At 40.4% G+C, this 25,577-nt stretch overlaps 1 protein-coding gene across 1 annotated transcript; it reads right to left on the minus strand.

Moving 5' to 3' along the window:
* Window positions 1-1,218: 1,218 nt before the first annotated feature.
* On the minus strand, window positions 1,219-20,139 carry ALX1 (ALX homeobox 1). Its single transcript, XM_086471303.1, has 4 exons — window positions 19,908-20,139; window positions 17,304-17,608; window positions 13,478-13,606; window positions 1,219-1,539 (listed from the first exon to the last, which is right to left on the minus strand). Exons 1-4 carry the CDS (start codon window positions 20,137-20,139, stop codon window positions 1,219-1,221), a joined length of 987 nt encoding a protein of 328 aa, XP_086327429.1.
* Between the last annotated feature and the right edge of the window lie 5,438 nt (window positions 20,140-25,577).

Here is a 25,577-nt window from a genome sequence, read left to right on the forward strand (position 1 = left end):
CTATTTTTTTTTCCACCAGAAATGTCAGAAAGTCTGCTGACATTTTAATTCCTTTGTGATAGGCTGAGAGCTGAGAGCCAAATCCTGCTGCCACTGCAGTTGGAAAGATGTTTCCTATCGACTTTAAAGGGAGAAAAACAGTCTCACACTCTGAAAAAATAAACAAATAAGCAAAGTATCAACAAACTGTGACTAAAACTAAATGAAATGTACTCTTATAACATTTTGATATCAGTTACAGACTGAAACTGGCAAGCCTTGTTGGACTTTTTTCTCTTCAATTTCACCATAGCATTAACAAAAACCAGTAAGATTGACTGGATTGGAAGTAAGATTTTGCTGTTGTTGTGGGTTTTTTCTAAATCTGAATTCTGCTGAAATTGTTGCACTGCTATTCATGCTGTCTTCTAGTCATCTAAGTTTCAAGATATCCTATCTGCAGCCTTAAAGATATCATTTAAACACTAGTTGACTTACATAATCTGTCTATGTCTTTGAAAACTCTGTTATGTCATCCTGCTTTTAGCGATATTTTTGGGGGAAAAATAAAATTATTTTTAATAGGAATACACTCAGATCTGTAAAATAAAGGAGTACCTTCTATTCTCATTACATTAGTTGTGCATTTTTATAACTGCAACAAGCTCAACATGCATTAGGCAAGACAGCAGAGCTGGCTCAGAGCAGCAGCACAGTGCTGAGAGAGTGAGGTTTACAAATTCCACCTACAACATGAACGATCATATATTTCCCTCTCTGCATGGTGTGCTTAGAGATTTACTTCATAGTTTTAGTATAATAAATTTATTTTCCTTTACAGAGTTGTTCCCTTATGAAGTGTTCATTTGTAAAGCATTAATTTTGTATACAGGACTGCTAAAAACCAAGGGAGTAGACGTATTTGCTTAATGGTTTTATTCTTTTTTTCAGGTTCTATAATCATATTTCATCAACCAGTACAACAAAACATATTTCTATATAAAAACCAAAACAAAGAGGGCTTGTTGAGCTTGATGCATGGTAAATCTATTTGGTTTATTCTTGTTTTATTGTTAAATATTATGTTGCATTTGTTTAAGCAGACATTGTGTATATTGTGATTTCTAGCATTCCACACACAGCAGCTTATTGTTGTGTCCTTTAAATATGGGAAATAAAAACGTTTTCAGTTTGCTATTAAAAAAAAAAAAAAGGAAATGAAGAAAGGGTACTGCTATATTACATGGCCCAGGAAATATTGGCAGCATGCTCTTTGGCTTTCATCCGTAGAACTGCAATGCTGGAGGACCTCCTTTCAAACTCCGGCTTGGTTTCAAAAGCATGTCCATTGGTTGCCCCAGAAAGTAAAGAGTCAGTGAAAAAATTATTGAGGGGTACGTGGCTGAACTGATTCTGGTGGTTTGAAAAGCCTGTGTAGCCAGAATCTGTCCGGGGTGAATGGGAATAAGGTGTCATACAGGAGGACGTATCTCGTGGCAGCATGCAGGAAGTAACCACAGAACTGCTAGCCGCATTCCCTGCCCACAGATTGTTCTGAATCTGGAATATATAAAATGAACAAGATTAAATTTAAATAGTTCATCTTTTGTTTTCTGCAATGCTTGTCTTGATTCACTTAACACATCCATTATTCGTTTTCCTGTAAAACAAGCAACAAGTACTTAACTAGTTCTCTGCAATCATATTAGAAAATACCATGAAGACATTACATGAGTCAAAATACTGGATCATTCACTAAGAGCAAGGGCTGCTGAATCATGTACCTTGCTCTGTCATCCATTTGCTCTGTGGTTTTATCCTGAGTGTTTACCATTGAACCTCAGGATGCCATCAGCCCGGCCAGCCGGTAAAATTAGTGGAAGCACACAACTGACTTCAGAGAAAAGGTGTCAAAAGAGTGTACAATATCATAGCTGTTTTCACCATAAAAGCTTCTCCTAATGAGAATTCTTTCTTAGTGTAATGGTAGGAAACAATATAAAAGGGTGAACAAAACAAACTAGGATTTCTCAAGCAACAAAGCCCAACAAGTATTTGCAAAATTAAGTATTGAGAAGCCTTGCATAAATTTTTAACAAAAATGAATCCATAAACTACAGGCATGGTTGATAATATATCCAAGGTTTTTTCCTAAAGTTGTTTCAAAGATGGTTTTAAGATAAAAATTCTTTTTATGATGTTTTTATATGAAATTTTATTGGAGGGCGTTTCTGTTTCAGCTCTCAGCCTTAACTGGCTGCACTGTGCATCCCTGGAAAACATTGCATGACAGACTAGACACAAATTTTGTGGTTACCAGCAATGTCTGTTGAAGATCTGGAGTAACCACGTATTCAAGCTTTGATGTGCAATGCCTTCTGTACTTGGCAGTCACTTAAAGCTTCATTCTGAGTCTCAGGCCTTCTCCTATCATCTATGTATAGATGTTATTTATGAATAGGTATTTTTCACTTACTTGTTACTAGATGAACAGATGGAAAGATTTTCAAGACCTAGCACAAGTCAGCTCCTGTCGTTATCTCTTTCATTCCTCCTCTATTCACTTTGCTGTAACTAAACTTCACACTTGGCAGCTGTCCTGTCTTTTTAAACTCTCTGCTCTATATCTATCAGTACTACATGGATATAATTTCTGACATCCTCTAACTTCCTCAGTCATTTCTCACTTGCACTTACCATTATTCAATATACAGCTTTATATTTCTTCCCCACTTTTATTTATATCTCTTTCCTAAGATATGAGGGGTTTGGTTTTGTTTGAGGGTTGTTTTTTTTAGTGTACAAATATCATGATACAAGACACTTGTAGCCCTCATTCACAGCATAGAACTTCTCAGCCAGTAACTGTATCCTTTTCTTTCTGTTTTACTTTGCTAAATTTGTCTTCGTCCTAAAAATCTGTTGTCTGTTCAATATATCATTGCTCTGATGCACTGGGATTGAGCCCACATGTCTTTGTTCTCTGCTATATGTTGGAGTAATTGAAATTACTCTTCGGTTAGAACTGTGAAGTGAATTCCCACTTCAAACTCAATTTTTGCCTTCATGTTCCAAATCCATAGACAAAGGAATTTTGGCTTTAAGATATGTAGGTTATCTCTCTAGCTGAGTGATTCTTTTTCTGCCAAAGTAGAGGTCAGGGGAAGTAATGAATTATGACAGACACAAACATACACACATACAGAATGAAAACATGTTTCTAATGCTGAGTTGTTTTTTTCCCATTGTCTTATTACTTTGCAAGAACACATACCCACCAAACCACCAACAAGCTAAAGAAATAAATTATGGTTCACTGAACTCATCTAGCTGAGATCTAGTGCAGATAGCAAAAGGATGAGATAGAGTCTTATTTTAAAACTTAAAATTTTGAACAGTTGTACTAGCAGAGGTCATCAGGGGTGGACGAACTAATTTGGTCTCTTTGGCAATTCCAGCAGCAAAATAGAACCAGTAAATGCTCCATTTTCGTTTCCTGCAGAAGCCTGGGAAAAAGTCACATCTCCCCAAACTTGGTCTGCCCAACTCCTTTTTCACACAGACATGCATGTGTACAGGCATACACACACTTCCACACCCACTTGAATGCAGCTTGCTTTTCCACACACACACTCTATGCACAGCTAGTGGGGAAACCTCAGATACCTGCTCCTACATATCTTAGGTGGTCTGCTGAGATGTAAGGGAGTGAATACAGTGCATGGGGAAGGTTATTGAGGATTTTTTCCTCATTCTTGTGGGCCTCCTGAGATCTACAGGAGGAAAGAGACTCTAGTGAGAGCTTCAGAACGTTCCAGTTCCCATCCTTCCCTTCTCCCTTCAGCTGTTTTTAGAAGACTCTTAGAAGACTGTAGAAGTCCATGGGAGACCCTCTGCAGCTTGAAATTGTCCTCAGCTGCCTTATTACTCCTTAATTAACCCATCAGAACCAGTTTTGAGTTAGAATCAAACAAAATTTTTTTTCATCTTCAGAAAACAGGTGGTTTATCTGGGGATTAAGAGACATATCTTACCTGGACCTGTGTAAACCATTGTCTTGCTTATGAAAGTTTGTTACATTCAACCACATAGATCATTTCCAAAGAGAGCAGTACATCTCTTATGGCTCATGATTCAGAGATTCCTGAGTGTCCTATTGCTTGGAAGGTTTCTCAGATTATGACAATAAAGAAACAAGCGACCCTGAAAGAGCTGGAAAGTGTGGTAGCTGAGTGTACGACAACTGAGAAGTCATCCACTGAGACTCATAAGGCTTACTGCCTTCACAAACTTAATGAGTTTGGAGTCACATAGCATGTGATTAGAGTACAGACAAGAGCACTAAAGAAGACAGCAGCTGAAAGCCTGTAAAATCCAGAGAATATCTCCACTTTTCTTGAAAGCCAAAGATGCACACATTCTGTCCCAGTCATGAACTGGGAAAAACAGAAACCCAGTATCCATACAAAAATCATTGCCTTTCTTTTTTTGTTCAGGATTTTTAGAAACTTTTAATTGTATTTTATTGTATTTCATGATTACATATATGGTTTTTTGCGGTAGCAGTGGCAGATTAAGCAACTGTTGGTGATTTCTTTCCCTTTCTTCGTACAAAACAAGTCACCCATTCCTATTTCCATGCTGTTCTATTTCAGTTTGTTTTGCTGGTACAACTCTTAATTGAAACAGGGAGCTCATACATCTAAAAAAGAATCCAGAGGGGGGAAAAAAAAATAAAAAAAAAAATTAAACAGATGCACGTAGAACCCCATTCTTTTTGATGGCATTTCCAGGCCAAATGGTTAGTCTCAGAACCTTCACAACAGGATGAATTTGTCCAGGGAAGACTAGTTCATCTATGCAGTGTCTAACACAGGAGCTAATCCTGAAGGAGCTCATAATCTTCAAAGCTAATTCACATGCTACAAAGTCTCATTTATCTGACTTAGTAAGATTTCTTTCTGAGAAATGCTATGCCAAATGCTGCACTTGCCCAGGCTGCACAGATGTAATTATGGGGAGAATTATTCCTAAAAATCTGTTGTAAATAGAAACATGCATGAGTTTACCTTTAATATAGTCATGACAGAAAGACTTCAAAAGATTCAGAGGCTGAGTTTGAAAGTGCCTAATAACCTATGTGGTCTGGAGGTATCACAAAATCACTCTCTCCTTCCATATTTCTGGCAGTTTGGTTTGCAGTAAACTAAGTTTAGTACCATCAATTTTCCTGATATTTTTATCCTAGACAAACCTCTTTCAATTTAACTTCAGTGAGATTGCACAGGTGTAAATGCGAACAGAGTTCAGCCGCAAATCCTAAAACATACCAATGTCTTGTCAAAGAAATATGTGAAAAAGCTATTCAGTCCTAAAACTTTCAAAGAGGTGCCCTAGGTTTCTTCCTTAGAGGAAGGAATCCAAATTAGTAAACTTAACTTCAGAAATGCCACAAGATGCTAGGAAAGGCTTACATCTTCTCTCTTGAGACAGCTATGCTTTCCAAAAGAACGTTTCAGTCATATCAATTTTCTATTCATTTTGTTGGTTGAGTGACTTCATTTCTGATATTAGATTTTCATTTCTTAGGACTTACAACCTAAATAACCTGTAGTGAAATTTAGCTGCAGAAGGTATTCCTGTATTAAAAATAAATACAGTAATGTTTTACAATAAGTCAAAATTATCAGACCCTCTTCTGGTATGTTGGAAGGAAAAGGAACATTATGTACATGAATTTAAAGAAAATATTTTTCCTCTTAAACTCTTGTGTGATCCATGAACTATATAAAAGGCAATTCAGAGACTGTGAATGAGGCTATACATATAGCACATCTCTGGTTTCTGTTAACATCACAAACAACTTGAGCTTTGCTCTTGTGGTTACCATGAAATTACCAGAGCCCTTCAATATATTTACCTACTGTATGTTTTATACGTACACATACACGCACACACCCTTCACCATAGAAAAAAGAAGTAGGATTTCATAGCTGTGACAAGAACATAACTGGAGAGTTATGGTTGTTAACCTGGTTATGATATCATTTCCTAAGCATATGACCTTCTGCTTGACACTGCAGTGGAAAATTAGCTGAGGTAATTGGTCATCCCACTTCATGTCATTTTTTTCTGTTAAAACTTCAAGCTCCTGGAGCTTCAGCCTTCTTATACAGCACCTGAAGAAATCACATAAACTCAAATGTCCACATTTTCTGAGAGTTTTACTATCACTTACCCAGCTTTCGTTCTCCCAGCACCAAATGTCTTGATTTGAGTCACCTGCCTATCCAGACTGGCATCTGTTTCCGACAGACACACATATGAGTGCACACAGCTTCTATTTGACTGGACATGTGTTTCAGTGCTTCACGTGGGAAAAAAAATGTTAATCTTTTTTAATATCTCTAGATATGAAGTAATAAGTTATTGTTGTTATTATTATTATATTACATAATATATGTTATGTTGTATGTTATTATAATTACTTTAGTAACCAATTGGAAATTAGACATTCAGTCTGTTTTCGGGATATTCCTGGGCATTGCAAGGGAGAAAATAGTGGCACCAATAGAACAGTTAAGAATTTACCTAATCATAGAAAACACGTGAATGTCAGAGACTGATTTGCTGAATATTTGTCACTCTTCTGTTTGTGTGAAGCAACAATTCTTGCACTGCCACAAAACATGAATCCTGTGCTTGCACAAGGAATTACTTCAGGCAGAATAAACACAACAGCTGTTAAACTGCTCAAAACTGCTAGTTTACAACTCATGATCTGTAGGCTGTTCCTAGTCCATCAGCACAATTAATTTGGTCTGTCACTTGCCACAGTATTTTTTTCTGGGGGCTTCTTAGGAACAGCCAAAGTATGGGCAGAGATTTACCTGTACTCCCCGATTTTGCAGATTCATATATTCTCAGAACAATTTAAACTGAAAAGGACCTCTGGGACTGTTATTCCAAACTCTTGCTCACAGCTAACTTTGAATTTAGATCAGGTTACTCAAGACCTGTCCAGACAAGTTTTGAGTATCTCCAGCTACAGAGATTCAATAACTTCTATGAGCAACTTGTTTCAAGGCTTAACCACTCTCATTGTATTTTTTCCTTTATATCAGAAGACAGAATACTTCTTGGTGTAATTTGTGATCATTTTATAGGAGTCATTGGACCTAATGAACATGTGAAGATCATCTGTACTGTATTGTATTCACATACATGTGAGAAAGCTGCAGCATACCATTTCCAGATATGTCCATAAAATTCAAGTTAGCCCTTGGTAGTGAGATGCTTAACTCTACGGCTCTAAAATACGATGGACCCATTCAATCCACATTTAGACCTTACATACAGTGAACAAAACAAAAGTCTGTTCATTTGATTTCTTGCTTAGCAAGCTTGCTAAGGTGCAAAATAATGCAGGACTCAGAAAATTATCAAGCTTGCTTTCTTGTGCAGGATGTTTTATAGATAAACTGTACCTTCTCCCTACTGCAATCTCAGGGCCAGTTATGATAAGAATTAATTATAATTCACGTCTATTATAGAGTTAAAGACAAATTTCATACTTCGAAAAATACTACTAAAAAGACGTGTCTATCTCAGAAAAAAAAGGGTTTGCCTTATAATTAAGCCCCAGCTAAAGTCACTCACACACAAAGAAATATATGTTTCACAAAAAAAAAAAAAAAATAAAGCAACAAATCACATGTTAAGACTGCAAGGAGGACCACATACAGTGATGGTTTAGAACTAAGAAAAATAAAAATGCAGTGCAGAAACTACTTTGTGTGGAACAGACACCACCCAAAAAGTTTAGAAGTGTTACTCTTGTTGGAAGATCAGCCACAGCAGTGCAACAGTCAGCACATATGCAGCAAGCAACATACCATCCAGGTGGTAGCCCAGCCTGAGCTCCATGGTGTCACAGCCAGACAGCATGAGTATACGATAAAACTTCTTTGAAGCTAGCTCAGATGTGTCTACCACATCTACTCCTACTTAATCAGTGTACCCATAGCCTTAATGAACTATTGTGATTAACTGTCATTTATATGTCTACTACAGTTAAAAGAATTTTAAAGTCATATAACATGTGGTGTCTAATATATGCCATATGAAAGATTTAATTGGCACATGTAACTTTGATTATTGCTAATGAGAATTACCCATATGTACTAAGGCTAGAGCAGAACTGTAATGATGATCCAAGGACTTAGTACATAACACATGTATACTGATACCACTTCTACACTCTTTGATTGCCAAAACAAATCATGTGATGCCATACTGATCAACATATTTAATTTGATTTATCAGTCTGGTGGATGGAAGGCACACGTCAGCCTCTTCCTTCTTCTGTTTTTGAGATTTCTACACCTTCTGTATCACTCCAGTTCCCATAACTTTGAAACATTTTTGTCTCTTCAGGATTCCCATCTGCACTAGGCTGGGGTTTTCCACCAAAAAAAAAAAACTTAAATTCAATTCTATCAAACTCTTGCCTGCATTTTCAAGTAAATAAGAGAAGCAAACAATAAATTTCACATGTGAAATTAAGAGGGAAAGTATAATGATGTGACAGGATAAAAACATTTCAAAAGAACTTAGAAGAACAATAACAACAGATGAACTAGACTCAAAGAACAAGCCAGAAGAAAAGATGCAAAGTATGGAAAGAGCCCAGGTGAGGCAAAAATATTGCCCTTTATATCCGCTTAAGGATAAATTTTAATGTTTATTTATATACTGATGCACTTACATTTTTGAAGATAACATCTTTATAAATTTAACTCATACAGGGAAGCTGGAGGTCTAGGTGTTAATAGTGTAGGCTTTTCACTCTTGTGTGTGTAAATGAGGGGATAAAAAAATGAAACTTTGTCTTGTGTTTTTAGTCCCTTGCCACTTCTCATACTTAAACATTAAATTTGACAGGGTCAAGTACCCTTTGTAACATTAGCCTTCTCACTAGGCATAGGACAGCAAAAGTAGTCAAGACCAATAAGGTAAGAGAAGAGCAAGGCTAAGCAACCAGTTTTTTGTTTCTCTCCCAAAACATAATATATAGACCCATTGAAGACAACTATAGATGTCTGCAGCTGAACCAAGCATCACAGAAAAAAATATATTTTTAGAGATCGTCTTACCTAATTTATACCTCATACTTTAGGAACAGAAAACTTAATTGACCAGATTTTCACCAACTTTAAAGGGAACCCATCTCTGGCATAGAATTCCCTTTGGTTAAGTTTCCTAAACACAGATGTGTAGTATTTATCAAACCACCAGCTGCCTCCCTTGAAGGATGCATCCTTCTTGTAAGTCCTGTTCATCAGCACTATAACAGTGTCTGATATCCCAAGACATCTTTAATAACACTAGACACTGAATTTAGGTAACCAAATCAAGTATTGTTTGTTTAATAACATCTACTCAGATGAGTTGAAGTAAACATCTCTATGAAGTGAATTTGGATTTTTTTCCCCACTGATGTTAAGAGGCTGCCTGTTAGCTTTCACACCATCAGCAGAATATTGCTAATTAATGAGACTCAAAGTGTCTGGGATAAGAGATTTAACCAGTGAATTATGTTCTGAGTGCACTTAAGATTGCTTAGACCACAACATGTTGCATCTACAAGAGAAACTTGAAACTTAAATACCGAAACTAGTGAAACTGAAACCTTTCACTAAAATGAATGAAAAGTACTGCATATAACATTTTCCTAGAAAAATCTGATTTTCAGCATAATGCTGCCAAAAGTTAAATATTCCATCTGAGTGTAATCTTAACAATTCTGTGGTGTTTTTAATGTTAAAGCCTAGAAAAAAATTGCGAATAACTGATGGTTGTCGTGGAACATTGTACAACCTGTTCTCCTCTGCAATCCAGGTATTACCAGTATAATTAATGGAAGATGTATGAGTGCAGAATTTGGACAGTTTAGGAGATACTGAACTTCTTGGGAGCCAGCTGAGCAACTATTTTTCACAATAAGCAACACCTAAAGTCAGCATACTGTAAAAATAGTTAAGGTTAAGCTGAATTTGCAAAACAAACAATTATGATCTAGGGAAAAAAAAAAAAAAAAACAAAAAAAACAAACTGAATTGTTTATTACTATTTTGAAGATGAAGATATGCAATTTAACAGAAAAATTAGACTGGATTATAGAAATAGGGATTGCACCAGACCACCTCCAGAGGTCCCTTCCAACTTCAACCATTCTCTGATTCAGAGCCAAACTTCTATCTAAAATAAGCTGAAAAGATAATTTTCTTACAGCAAAACCTTTCAGGTTTATATAGTCACACAATGCATAGCAGCAGCATGTTCTTAATTTGTACTTGATGAAGATAATTGGTGAAGAGACTAAGCAGGGGTCTCCACACCCTCTGTTGACTGCAAAAGAGACTCATGTTTCTTCTGGAATGCAAATGGGATGTCTGTTTTGTGAACATATCCGTGGTGGGGCTCAAAACAGAATTTTTCAGACTGCAAGTTCCAATAATGCACACCAGAAATTCACATTCGTTCCTGTTCCTTCTGTCACACAGCAGTAAACTTCTCAGCTTGATTTCATCCTTTTTCAACATTCATTCCATATTTTTTGCCAGCAATAGAGAGTCTGTTTTCCCCTATGTTAATAAAGGCTTCGTAAATAAACTCTAGTCATCTGTGTTCCACAATCCCCAAGAAAAACTATTTGCTCAAAAGTATGGCAAAGCTTGTCTAATATTTACTGATATCAGTGTCACAATAAGAGTGCTTGTAAGCGGGGGCAGGGGGGGAGTGGGAAAAAAAGGAAAAAGAAAAGGAAAAAAGGATATCTTATTTCTTTTCTAGCATTAACTACACTGAAATAATGGAATTGTTTGGGAGATAAATCTATAACACTAAATCTAGATATGCAGCTAACAGTTTTAAATATCTCTTTCTGCCTGAACTGTGGGATAGATCAATGAATCTATAGCACCTCATGTATGGTATATTTATTTTCCATAAATGAGGCACTTATAAACGGACATCTAGTTCAAAAGTTTTGAATGTAATGACATTACAGACTTTCATTACCTCAAGCATTCTCACTGGAAATGTTATGTATATGATACAGACATGTTTTTACTGAAACTGAGGATTTAAGAATATGAAACTATGAAGAATTACCACCGGGTTAACAAGAAAGTAAAATTACATTAACTGTTGTGTGATAATTGCCTGGACACCTATTCATATTCCCATATACAGCAAAATAGCCACCTATTTAAAGAGAAGTAAACACCTTGTTTTTATCATGTAGCCAAACTATGCACCCAAGCTCTCAGCTGGAATAGCCAATGTAAAGTGGACTCACACCTTCATTTAGGTCTTTGTTCCTTTTCAAGAAGTTCAGTACAATACAGGACAACACAACTTTCTTGTGCAGGTGACCAGACTCAATCCTGTGTTTGTGCCTGTCTGTTACCTGCAGTGTGTTAGTCTGTGGTTGTAGGTGAGTACTACATATTTATGTTTATGAATGAATATACATTTTATATTTCTACCCATTTTAGAGACACTTTAAGATTATGGTACCAATATTTCTATTTCAATCTCCTGTTTTTAAGCACTTATAAATTAATGATACAAAGTTTTACCAGACTGAAACTTAGTTGTGTCACCAGCCTAGGAAAGATGTTTTTTAACAAACTTTTAAATAGAAATGCAGTGACTTCACGTTTGGTTTGTTTCATTCACTTCAGATTTTTATGGATTATTTTCTCATATAATTGAAGTATGTCTTTTTTAGAAACATTAATTTTGGGCGAACCATTTTAAGTGCTTACAACGACATGCATTATTCCATTATCTTATGCTAATGAAACTTCTGTCAATTGGGAAAATTTGTAGATGAAGTCCTACTGAAAATACAAGGTGAGCTTAAAGACACAAAATTTAGTCTAAAGAACTGAGTCAGGAATAGCCCAAAGCTTAAGTACTATTCCTTGAATCATCTGTTGTGATACTATAGATAAGTCAGAGATGCCTTCAAAAGATACTTGAATACCCTAAGTGAGATCTTTGAGTGACTGTACATCTATGTCTTTGCAAATCTGACTAGGAGTGCTTAAAGTCTTTCTGCATACCTCCACCTAGATAGGTCTCAAATAAGTATTGTGTCCTCCTGCTTACATACAGAGTGTATCATGCAGTGGTTTCTGAAGTAATTTGAAATAATGCACTATTACATTATAAAATAAAAACAGGCAGGCTTATAAGTGCCACCAGATCAGAAATGGTTGTGCCCGTGCTCTGAGCTGTTGGAACACAAAACAGCTCTGGCCCAGGCACCAAAGATAGTAACATTCAACCTCCTCAGAAGTAGAGCACTTTAAGCTGGGTAGATGACACATGGGCTCTGGTCCAAAGCTAGGCACGTAGCCAATGTAGAGAATGACCAAAGCAAGCCCACATAGAACATAAGTATATTCTTAAGGCTGGCAGAGACCCTGCTACCTAATGAAGTAGAAGAGCACCAGGACAGCAGCAGTGGAAGGACTTTACCACAGGCACCCGTACAAGATTTTTGCTTTGTGTGGCGCTTTTTTTTTTTAATTATGTGGTAAAATCAATGGGAAGCTAGAGACATAAAAAACAATGGCTTCAGAATAAAAGTATTCAATGTACTGAAACAAACAAGCAGAAAAACAACAACAGAGAGTGAGGCAAGGCAGTAAACCAAAGGACTGGAGAACAGAGACAGAAGATTATGATCTTATTACACAGTATACCTTGCTATATACTAATGAAGCACTGAAAAATAAAAAAATAAAATAAACAAACTACTACTGTCTGAGAGAGTTTTCTTGTCTCTCTGCTTCCCTCTCCCAGCGATATACATTCAACTCTGATTGTACATGGCCATAATATGTTTTCATGCTAGTAGAAGACTTGTTGTATTCAAAGAAATAGTGCATGTTTAATACATCAGAAGGAAGTTGTCTAGAGATTGCATAGTTTATGGCTCATCTTACCGAAGCATAGAACACCAGAGTTGTTAAGACAGTTGTGCCTGCAAATATAAATACCCCAGAAGGGTAATAGTGACCTTATTGCAGTCAAAATTACGTCATTCCTGTCAAGCTTAATGGGTCTCGACTTCATTCAGAACTTGCGTATGGACCTAAAAGTGATTCAAATCCCCACATAATTTTATGTTCAGGGAAGACTTAGCTGCACAACCATATTGCCAGCCATTCTCCTTACACAACTCATACAAAACTCTGCAGCTCCTAAGACTGGTGTTTAAAAAATACTTGTACTTTAAGAGTTAATTATTCATACTGGATGTTGGAACTGTTGTTCACAATGGCAGGTCCTGTCAACCTGTCTAAAGAACACAGGAAGCTAAACACAGGAAAGTCTTCATGCATCTTCTGTGCACATGTGTGCCGAAGGATGGAGGAGAAGGTAAACGTAGAACCAAAGTACTACTTGGTCTTTACCATACCTGAGGGTAGCTGTCAGTCCTTGGAAGAACAGAAATATCATAGGTGGCAGCAAAATGGCTCTTAGCTTGCTGGATCTGACCGTAGCGTTCTCTTTTCCTCCATTTTGCCCTTCGATTCTGGAACCAAACCTATAGTGTATGAGGAAACAATCATCAAGGTAAACTCAATTACATAATGTGCAAAGAGTTTTATGAAAAACCCAAGAGATTTTAGACAGTAGCTTTGAAGATTTCCATTTCTCTAAGAAAAAGAAGTACTCCACCTGAGGATGAATTTCTTGCAGTTTCGATATTCTCAATGTCAGACCTGCTTAAGTATTTCTGGCTATTTTAAGAGTATTATTTCCTTCCTAGTGTCTCAAAAAAAAAAAAAAAAAAAGGCAGAGGAAAAATCAATCTGTCAGGCAGTGCTAACTTTAACAGAATTCAGTTCTGTAGAGGAAAATCACTGAGTAGCAGCAAGTCAAACAGTAAAGAAACTTTCTCTTAATTTCGCACACCCGCTGACTTGATATGATTACCTATGATCTGCCTCCTAGAGGTATACCTAAGCTTTATCAAGTGCAATAATGAAAAAGCAAGAAAAGCTGGCACCAGGACAGTAGTCTGCATTGCAGAAAAGATTTCTGTAAGGAAGTCTAACAGGGCAGAAGACAATAAAAAAAAACATGAGATCACAGACAGCTTTAAAACTCTTGTGACATTTTTTTCACATTTATGTTAGGTGATACCTGTTTCTGACAATGGAGGACTAAAGAATGGCACTTTATGCTTGGACTATGAAAGAGTTTAGACCTGAAACAATGTCTTTTTGTCAAATAAAAAGTACTTTCTTTTGCTTAAACAATCTTTGGACTGTTCTGTAATATTTTGAGTGTTGGGTGTTGTCTCAAAACCTATTATATGCACATTTCTTGCTATGACTGACATCTATCATTGTCCCGTGTCTTCAAATTTTTTTTTCTTTCAAACAAGTTAGTTTGGACTGGCTAAGACTTATTCTGATGAATTAAAGGGGTTGCTAAGAAAAGTAACTGTTCCTTTATAAAAATAATATTATACAAATAAGTCTTTATTGTTCAGCTATGAGCAAACTCATTCTAGAAGTCACACTACTAACAGAACCTTTTTTTTTTTTTTTTATGGAAACAATGTCATTGGTTAGTCTTCCTGCTAAATGGATCATGAATCCATTTGTATAGATACACATATTAATAGGGGTTTGGGTTTTTTTACATAGACACTACCTGTGAATCTCATTGGGAGGTCTATTTCCTGATCCCTGATGGTGGGATATTTAAAATAATACTGTTTGGTTTATAATTCAGTTTTTGCCTTGATCTTTGGAGCACTCAATTGTCTTCTCGTGCTGATTAAGCAACCAGGGCATAATTTTGCTCATTTTAATTCCCAAGGGCTTGTTGCAAATTTAGTGTGTACGATCTTTTAAAATGTACTCTGCAATCAAAGCAAGGCCCATGCATGCAACTGCTGAGTGTGTATTGTTAGGGACCTTGTTGGTAAATTCATCTTATTTATGATGCCTGAGGCTCAGCAAAAAGAAAAGAAAAGGAAAAAAAAATTCATGTCTCCACAGGAAGCATCAAGAACACGCTAAGGGAATTTAGTCGTGAGGTTCTTTCATTGAAAAAAGACCTTGACAATCCCCTTAAAATGGGTGCCAATTACTTCACTGACATGCAGCAGGAAAGAGAACAACTTAGATAAATTAAGTTCAGGTTGGCTCTCTCTGCATGTATGTAAGACAAATATTAAATTGGACGTTGATGAAATGGCGGTGAAGGGGAATGTGGGTAAGGTATCCAGCTGATCACTCTGTTAAACTAAATCAAACAATTTGCTTGAATTTATAGTAACTATACAAGAAAAAAAGCACACATTTTTTCCTTTGACAATCCCCCAAAATGTTTCTGTTTACATCATTTTACTAGAAACTGACTCTTGGCAGAGATAAAGTAACCATTTGCCTCCACAAAGCAATATAAAAATCTGCTGCTTGTTATCCTTGAATTGCCAGATGCTCGCCTCTAATGATGTAAGGCCTTTTAAATTGCTTAATCTTGTGATGGAATACTGTTGCTGTTCTGGATAAAAATGATCACCATTTCCTTTCATATTTAACAAATGAGAAATGCAAAGATCAGTTATCTTTTGAGAAACGGGAGAACATGTTTAAACAAAATAGAAATAGATATTCTGTAAAAATCTGGTGCAGACATATATGTTTTTACATTTGCTCTCTCGTGTTTAGTACTTTTACCATATGAAGCTTCTAAAACTTAGAAAAAAGTGTGATTTAAAAAGTCAGTTGACACATTTTAGCCCAATTCTCCCCTCCCTGTTCTGACTATTAATGTATTCTTGGAGTAGTTCTAATTATCCCAGAATTATACAACTGTAAGAACACTGTTTTAGCATTACGCAAGCTTTTTTTTTAAGTCAAGACTAAATCCTAATGAATGGAAGTCATACTTGAAAAACTGTACCAAATTCAGAGGGAGAGGGATTGCACCGAACATGAAGAGTTAAAAGGCACTGAACTAAATTCCGCTGGCATCACTGATATCATATTGATGTAACTGACACATGATTTTGGACTCTATTTTCTGATGACAGCAGTGAACATACTGTCTGATTGAATAGACATGAAAAGATCTCTTCTTTATAAAATTAATTAGTCAAGTTTGTTTCTGAAAGTGATCCTGGTTTAATTTCAGTTGTGTGCATGTGCGCTGACGTCTATTTCTTTATATGCATGTGTGAGTATGTGTTTAATTACAAGTTGCGAAGTTGTTATCATATTCAAGTCACTAAATTAAAAAAATCAATCCCAGTCTGTAAGAATCCACAGGACTGCTATTCCCTAAATTGAAATGGTGAGTATTACCAGAATGGGGATAAATAAAAATAGGATAAACTCGCAAAATGCAGCTGACACCCTTTTCTAAGGGAAGATCTCTAAATGGAGGAAAGGCTGCATTTCCTGGATATTTAGCTTCTTTTCTCACCATTACACATCCAAAGCCATAAATATGGTTGAGATTACCGCACGAGCACATACAGAATGAATCAACTTCATATGCAATTAAGATACTCAAATACTGCACTAAGTGGCCAACGGTTTGCTTTGTTCCAGAAATTAGAATAACTTTATCCATCGGTTGTGCAAGTTTAAAAACCAGCAAACATACTTCCCAATTTCATGATTTTTAAGTTTATTCCATTCAACAGAGATGAAAGGATTACGTCCTTGCTGTACACAGACACAAACACACACACACACACACACACACACACACACACACATATATTTATACATATTTACGTGTGTGCAATTTCACTGCATACTCTTCAGAAGTAACAGAAACAAGGAATTTGATTACTTCTTATATTGTACTTTTCATGTCGTAACACATGCAGATTTCTCTACATCAGAGTTCCGCATTGTCATCAGTCCGAACTACATGCAACACGTCCCTTCAATGGGATCTTTACATGTAACACTTCATGTATTTACTGCCTGGAATTCTGACAGTAAGACAAAACTACCAGAGATCAAGACTCCTTTACTGTTGATTTTGTTTTCTCGTCCTTTAAACAAGTTTCTAGAACAACAACATAAGCTGTTTGAAAAAATAACAAGTTATTTTAGTGCTACAGCGTAACAGCTCATATCCATAAAGAAAGAAAGCAAACCCAGATATTTACTTTAGCTTTATGGGCTTTTGTACAATCCCCAAAAGTGTCGTTCACCAATTCCTACAATGCACAACTTGTCATGGAAATGCTGAAGTTTGGTTCCTACCTGGACTCTGGCCTCAGTGAGCTCTGTTCTCAGAGCTAGCTGTTCTCTTACATAGACATCGGGATAGTGAGTTTTCTGGAACACTTTCTCCAGTTCCTCCAGCTGCAAACTGGTGAAAGTTGTTCTGTGTCTCCTCTTCTTACTGCTGGAGACGTTGCTGTCACACTTGTCACCAAGTTCATCGAGTTCCCCCTTCTCCTGCATCCCTTTCACAGGAGACATCCTGAGATTGTTGCAATTGTCCATGGGCCTGTTCAGCTCAGTGTGAAGAGGCTGTCCTTCCACTTTAGTAATTCCATAGTTCACTGTACACAAGGTGGGGGAGGGAAATAACTGGTTAAATGGGGGGGACTTTAAATTCAAGAGTTCGTATAAAACAGTTTCACAGGGAAACAGATTCTATGTGGCTGCACGTTTTTATATGAGATCGTGGAAGAGGAGTCTGTAATACTAACCACAGACAAGAGCAAATGTGCTAAATCACATTGAATTTTAGCTGAGAATTGTATCTGAAAAAATAATCTAAAATCTTTCAGTGTAATGAGACTGCATGAGAGTACCTGAATATTTTTACTCTGCCACTGAAGCAGTTAATAATCCATGAAATCAGCTTCAACTAGAGTTGCACAGATAAGGAATCTTAGACCAAAACAGACTTTTCTATAAGATAAGTGGCATAAAACTATTGACAAATGTGCCTTTAAACTAGGAAACAGATGTAAAAAATTCTATTTCGATGAAAATACAAAATAACTGTGAAGTAAACTAAATAACTGTAAACTGCCAAATCAAGGAGCAAATGAAACCGAAAATTAACTTCGTTTTACAAACTGAATAGATTCCATATACCTTCTCTTGGATTTGTAAAGTGGAATTGTTTCCAATTAAGTTTGTTATGGTTACAAAATACAGAGAGTTTCTGCAAAACGTTAACTTATTAAAAGAGGTTTCATATACTTTGTATAAGGATTGCAGGAACTATTTGTCTTAAGGTAAAATCTGAGTGGTAGAGATAAGAAATATTCCTCTGTAGCTCCTCAATAAGAACTGAAAACTTGTCGTATTTTCTCTATTTTTACATAATTCACATCACTGAAAAAGTTATGTGATATGTTACAGGATTCAAAAAGTTGGGGTTTTTTTGTCCTCAGAAACAGGAAAAAAAAAAAAAAAAAAAAGTTTAAAACTGTTGAAATGAAAATCTGCAAAGATAGCATGTAACATAAAATAAGAATCTTGCTTGGGGTTTTTCTCCCATTTCTTTTCTTTCAGTCTGAGCTGATTTTAACCAAACACAACTTTTAGATACTTACCATCAACACATATATAGATGGGAAATGCCCCAAAGCCCCCAAGGCACACATTAAATGAGCTAATTAAGAAAAACTTCGATGTATAAATCAAATTTCTGCAGGTCTTTTTTTTTTTTTTTAAGTTGCACTTGTAGAAATCTGTCATTGTTTCTTGCAAACCGTTTCGTACAGAAAAAAAAAAAAAAAAAAAAAAAAAAAAGACAAAAAAACCCACAAAACACAAACAACTCTTCAATGTCTGTATGAAGTTAAAAAATGTAAGATGATGTTAGTCTCATTATTGCATCCGACCTTAACCACGTTTTCCGATTCTGCCAGGAAAATATTTTTAAGCTATTTCTTCTATATGTGATTTGCATCGTGTTGGAATAATTGGGGAAAAAAAATTAAATGTTTCAAAAATAAAACATTCCACATTCTCCTTGCCGATCAGCTAGGAAAAAAAAAAAATTAGCACTCTTGTTTGAATTACTGAAGCCGTTTTCGGTCAGTGTGAAGAATCACTATTACTCATTATAATTAAGAAAAAAAAAAAAAAAAAAAAAAAAAAAAAAAAGGCAAAACCCACCAAAACAGAAAACCCCAAACCCCGAATCCCACAGCCTCCCCGCAGAGCACTGTCTGAAAGAGCCAGACCTGACCAAGCGACCTTCCCTTCCCACCCCGTACCGGCACGGCCCGTCCGCCACCCGCCGCACGCCGGCCCGGGGTCTCGGCCACACCGGTGACCGCACGGCCGGGGGGCGGCCGAGCCCTCCAGCACCCGCCGGGCCCCGTCGTCCGACGCCGCGACGGCCCTTCCCAGCCCCATTTCCCCGCCGCCGGCCGGCGGGAGCCCCGGGCGGGCTGTGCCGGCGCGCTGGGCGGTGCGCCCTCCGCGCCCCGCCGCTCCCGCGGTGGCGGCGGGGACGGGCCGAAGGAACCGGCCCGGGGCCGCGGGGACAGCGGCAGCCGCGGGGGAGCGCTGAAAGGAAAAGAACACTTCCAAGGAGGCGGTCGACTTTCCCCGACTATATTATTATTATTGTTGTTGTTGTTGTTGTTGTTGTTGTCGTCGTTGTTGTTGTTGACGTTGCTATTATTGCTATTATCACCATCATCATCATCATCATCATTACTATTACTGTTATTACTACTATTTACCACTACCTGACAGCCCCTCACATGCCGGCACCCAAAGGCTGCACAGCTGCCTTTGGTGTCCCCGGGCAGTAGAAGCCCTGGCCTCCCCTATACATCTTCAGGGAAGGCAAAGCACAGGAGCGAGAATATGCCTGGCAGGGCGACTCACCGTTGTTGTCCTGGCAGGGTGATGTCCTCTCCAGCCTCACATGATGCTCAGCCCTTTGCAGAGGGTTGAAGGCCTGCACGCATTTGCTGCCTGACGTTTTGCTATAAAAGGACTCATTGTCCAAAGTTTCCATAACGTGCTCCAAAGTGCCTCCTGCTCCCATGTAAAAGTCACTGTTCTTGCTCGGCTGGCTCTTCAGGGCAAACTTCTCGCTCAGAAAATCCATAATCATCTAAGGCTGCTTGAGAGTCTCTTCCCTAGACAGAGGCTGGACTGTGAGCCGGGGAGGGAGGGAGAGTGGGTGAGCGGATGGGAGGGAAGGAAGGAGGGAGGGAAAGACGTTCAGAGCTCAGAGAGCTGTTTTGCCTCTGAGCCTTTGATTTGTCTTGTCTTGAAAGGGGGAACCCGAAGTTGCTCTTATATCTTGAAGCTCAGCAGGGCTCCTTATGCAACCTCCCATTTCTAATGAATATGAAAATAGGCAAGCAGTGTAACTCCACCCCAGGTCCCCCAAGACCTAATCCCAACACAGGAGGGAGTTCCAGGCCCATTTTCGACAGACAGATCTGTTTCAGACAGACAGACACAGGCGAGGAGGGTGAGAGGAAACGGGGAGGGAGGGAGGACACAAGAAAAGGACATTTCCCCTCTGTAACCTATTCACATTTCTCCAGAGATCCGGGAAAGAGAGTAATCCCTCGCTTCCCTCCCTCTCCCCCCAGCTCCCCGAGAGGCAAGGTAATTTCAGGGGCACATACCCTCTAGTACAGTATCTTCTCTAATCAATTTGACTGATACCTTGGTAGCTGCAGTCCTGTTCTCTGAAGCTATAAAATTAAGAACCGGTGTTCCTTCTTTATTAAAAAGCTCAGAAGTTTTGTCCTCGATTTAAAAGAGAGAAAGGAATATTAGTCGGTTGTTTGTGTAGAGGGAATGGGAAATAGAGGAACATAAAACCAGAAATCTCTCACATCAGAAACCAGCCTAAAATATAATTTGGCTGCTATCAAACAGACCTCCAGTCTGTCTCTATGTGTGTGTGTGTGTGTGCAAAGTGGTTAAAACGGCTCCTTTATTTTAAATCTTCTGAAATATTATCATTACAGACTTGGGGGGAAAAAAAAAAGAAAAAAAAAAAACCACAACAACAACAAAACACCAAAAACAATTTCTAAATTAAAGTATTAAAACAGAGTCTTAGGTAATAAAAAGAAAAAGAAACAAGACATATATGCATGCATTCCTACGGATATTGGAAAAGCAAGTGGTTTTCACGAAAAGTGTGAGCTTTGAAGTGTTGAATTCCTTGGCCCTTTTGCGCATAGAGAGGATTTAAAACACAGGCAAGAGAGAGATAGGGAACTATTTAGAAAGGGCTGGAATTATGGAAAAGAGCTTCTCCCTGCTTCCCCGTGAAAGCAGTACTCCTTGGAGTTAGGTAAAACCAAGTCTGCAATCATTTCGAATTAGTATTTCAGTATCGTGGGCCCGAGCTTCTCTGTTCTATTAAGGTTATTTCAGAAACCAGCTCAGTGGGGCCTTCCCCCATCTGGGGGTAGAAGAAGCGAAGCTTTAACAAGAAACTGAAGTAAAGGTGCAGCAATGCCCAGCCGGGACTGCTGAGCGTCCTAGAGACCTTTCCAGCCAAAGACGAAGAGAAGGCCAGCTCAGGTCCAGCGGACTTCCCGGAGAGCAGCTCCCCTCCAGCTTCTTCTCTAGTTTGATATTTTTCCGGAGAAAGGGGTAGCTGAGTGAGGGATGCTTGCTTCAGCTACGGTCGAGTAGCTGCGGGCATCACCCGACACGCGCCCGCCGGCCCTGCGGGATGGCAGGAAAGGCAGGTTGTGCCACCTCCGCATCTCCCTCCCGTTTTCCAGCGCTACCCGCCCCTCCGACACCGGCCTGCGACTGCGGGAGGCGCGAAGCCCGGGCGGGCCGCCACCCCGGCAGGGATACGCGGCCCCGCCGGGGGGAAGAGCGGAGAGGGCGCTCGGGGGCTTGGGGTTGGTTGGGGTGTTTTCGGGGACGGAGGTGCTGCTTTGCCCGCCTGTGGGGAGGGAGAGGTGGAAGCGGTTCCTGTGAGCTCCCGGGAGGAGGGGAAGGGGTGCGGCGGGCCAGCGGTGCCCGCGGTGCGCGGCCAGGTGCGGCGGGGGTCAGCGTGCTGCCTCCCCCGGGCGAGGGGCTGGACCCGGCCCCGGGAGCGGCTCCAGCGGCAGCTCCCGTCCCTGGATTATTCTTGAAGAAGCGGGACGTTTCCTCCTTGCACCTTTTGGAGCAACGCCTGCTCCAGACTCGGAGAAATAGATTCTCTCCCTGGCCCCCGCTCCAGCCGCCCGCATCTCCGTGTGCTGGCGTTTCGGCAGCTTGTTTATAACTATGCCTTAAAAGCACTAAATGCCTTGAGGGAGGGGAAAAAGAGAGAGAGAGAGAGAGAGAGAGAGAGGATAAAGGAAAAAAAAAAAAAAAAAAAAAAGGAGCTCTCGGTGTCTTTTAAATGAAAGACACATGCAACGTTGTTGCAGCCTGCAATCCACTTTTATCCCAATAAATGTCCGTCTTTAAAGGCAACTATTAAACTCCAGGGGAGCCGAGGACAAGGAGCATCTCATCTGCCCGTAAAAAAACAAGAACTCCCAGCAGCAGCAGCAGCAGCAGCAGCAGCAGCAGCAGGAGCAGCAGGAGCAGGGCTTTTTGCAGCAAGGCCGTAGGGAGCGCGGGTGCACGCCCGCGGGGACACGCGTGTCGCGCTGGGGGCGAAGAGCCGCCTCGGCGCTGGCTGCCCGCCGGGGCCTGGGGCGCCCGCAGCTCCCCGCCCGCCCGAGCCGACCGGGCCACCCCGGCGGCCGCGGCCAACCGCGGGGCGGTGAAAGCGCCGGTCTCAGCTGGGGATCAGGGATTCGGGACAAACTGCTGTGACCTCTGTGCCCTCCCCGTCCCTTCCCCAGCTCCCCTGAGGAGAAGGCCCCCTCCCTCAGCATCTTCACCCCAGCGGTGTCTCGTTCTCGCCCCGTCTTGGCAAAGCGCTCCCCGATGGCATCAGCGCCGCGGTTTCTATGTGCGCTTACAATACCTGAGTATTAAAGACAGAGAGCAACACAAGTTACAACCGGCTCTTAAAATCCGTCCCTCCGCCCCCGGGAAATAAATAAACAAATATAGTCAGAGTGGTTCCGCATCATTGTTAGTTCCAGGGAACAAATTCCGCTCTCATTTACCTCTGTGCGACCCAGCTGACTTCAAAGGGGAAGAGAGATGTAACCTAAGGGAGAATTGGCGCAATGTATGGCATTCGTTCTCCTTAAAACCTTGAAAACAGAAAGCTGATTTCAGCGGGCTAAAACCATTTAAAAGGTGGTTGGACAGATCCCGGGGGAGAAGGCGGCAAAGGAAAAAAAAATTAAAAAAAAAAAAAATCCTGTGCTGAGGTGAGACAGCTTTGAAAAGCACCTTTCTTCAGGGACCGATTCCCTCCGCCAGGCAGCCCGGTTATTAAGAGCTGCGTGCAGATGTGCCGCTGTGTTTCCAGAGATGGAGTATCTCCTAAACCTTCTGTGAAAGGGTGTTACATGTGATGGAGAGACGTTTCGTGGCCAGAGGTGGTGTGAAGGAGCTCACCCCTGCAGTGCGAAGGAGCGCCTCGGGGGAAGCCTGTCCCCTGCGATAAGCCAGGGGCGCCCGGCGGGGGATGCCCGCCTCGGCACCCGCGGGGCGATCCTCCGGGTAAGGCGGGCTGCCTTCCCCCTCCGCCTTCGCATTCCTTCCCTTCCTGAGAGCAGGAGCTACAGACCCAAGCGGAGGAATGAGGATCCCGCATAACTTGCAAGCGTCTCGTTGCCGAAAAGCGAACGAGTTTAGGAAAAGGGATGGGCGAGCCCCGTGCCGGCCCCGCACGGTCCCAGGCAGATCTCCCGGGACAGGGTGGTCGTTCCCGGGTCCCCAGCTGCTGCTGCTGCCGCTCTGGATGGCAGTTTCCAGCCGGAACAGTGCTACTGCATGTTTGAGGGATCTCCTCAACGGTTCTCCTGACGTCCTTGCGTTTGTTTAAATAAAGCGAGAACGGCATCAATACGGGCGAGGATCTCCCTTCCAAATGCCCAGGAATCCCCATCCCCCTGTCCCTCCTCCACAGTTCTAATACCGGGTTTTAACTATGGATGTCAGGACACAGATTTTTTTTTTTTTTAACCTGTTTTACACCAACACTTCTCTTCCCTCCAGAAAAGTTACAACACGAAATTTATTTAGGTACAGAATGGGAAGAAATCAGCGCTACCTGGGACTGGACTAAACGAATTTTGGGGGTATTATTCTCTTCCTTCCACATACACATACTCCAGCTACCCGGGAAAATGGAAGGGGAAGCAATGAAGATGAGAGCTGGGTACTCCCGCGGGGGAATAGCCCTCCAGCAAGGGGCGGCTGGGGGCTGGCAGTGGGGCGAGGAGGGGGGCGATGGATTTCCTTGAAGGGGACCGAGTACTCCAACAGCCGCGGGGGGAAGGAGGGTCCGTGAAATAGAAGAGAACTGGATGTCTCGAAAAACAGGTGCTCAAATGGTTCGGTATTTCCACCAGCCTTCTGTTTTCTGTGCTGTGGCTTTACCTAGTTGCTTATTTCACCTCTAGACCCAGAGATTTTATTGCGTTAGATCAGTTCAGGAGTTGGGCTACAGAGAGACCCTCTGAGAGAGACGAAGAACCCCGGTCTCCGTCACCCCGTCCTGGGAACGACCGACCTGACCTGCGGAGCCAAAAGAATTTGTAAAAAGACACTCTGCGACTCGCTCCACATCTCCCTCCCAGCGGAACGGGGCAAATTGCAAATTAGAGATTCAAAATCTAGCTTGGCTGGATTATAATTTTCCAGTCATCCTGTTTGTGAGAAGAATCATGCGAAGTATTCTTACTGCCAGCAAAAAAAAATGTGCAATACAGCAATACATCTCAATGAACACTGAAAGAAGTTGAGTTTTGGGGGCCGTTAGCCTTTTTTTTTTTTTTTTTTTTTTTTTTTTTTTTTTTTTAAAGCATCTCTACCCTAATGCATAAAAGTAACGATTGTACTTCTGTTCTCCGCAGCCAGACTGTAAAAAGGTCCCGATCCAAGCCCCTTTTAACGAACTTTATTCCTAAAGGGCAGTTTTTGTTCACCTAACAAAACAAACAAAAGTCGGTTCTGGTGCGGGTAGGTAGCCTTCAGATTTTCTGCTCGGAGGCGAAGTGTTTAATTGACATTGTTTGGAGTAACTTTACCAAAAACCTGGGATCTGTATTTTCAGAGATAAGTGAAAGTGTAGGAGACAATCGACTACACTTCTAGTCGGTAATTTAATGTTAATTCTGCGTGGGCAGAGGACGAGACCGTTGAGCCCCGCTCCTGTCACACAGTGAAAGTGATGTGTCCCTTCTCATTACGCCGGGCCCGAGCCTGGAGCCTTTCCCAGCCAGACTTGAGGTTCAGACTCTCCCAGATTTTGTCCACAAACCAGCCAAAACGCAACGACAGCCATCATTTCACGGTTCCTGCAGCTTGGCGCTTTGACAGTACTTCAGCTGTTTGGGAGGTTTCCTGTATGACACCTGCACAGATCAAATGAAGATTTCATGGGACTCAAAGGCATATTCAGGGGGAAGACAAGAGACCGGTGAATGTGAAGATTCCCCCGTCCCT

The sequence above is a fragment of the Leptosomus discolor genome, chromosome 1 (genome assembly GCF_034619465.1).
Source record: "Leptosomus discolor isolate bLepDis1 chromosome 1, bLepDis1.hap2, whole genome shotgun sequence".
Classification (NCBI taxonomy): domain Eukaryota; kingdom Metazoa; phylum Chordata; class Aves; order Leptosomiformes; family Leptosomidae; genus Leptosomus; species Leptosomus discolor.

Coding starts and splice junctions, on each gene's coding strand:
- ALX1 (XM_086471303.1), bottom strand. CDS start 20,139: ATGATTATGGATTTTCTGAGCGAGAAGTTTGCCCTGAAGAGCCAGCCG. Junction 13,607..17,303: donor TCACTGAGGCCAGAGTCCAG/GTAGGAACCAAA, acceptor CATACACTATAG/GTTTGGTTCCAGAATCGAAG. Junction 1,540..13,477: donor GGACTGACAGCTACCCTCAG/GTATGGTAAAGA, acceptor TATATATTCCAG/ATTCAGAACAATCTGTGGGC.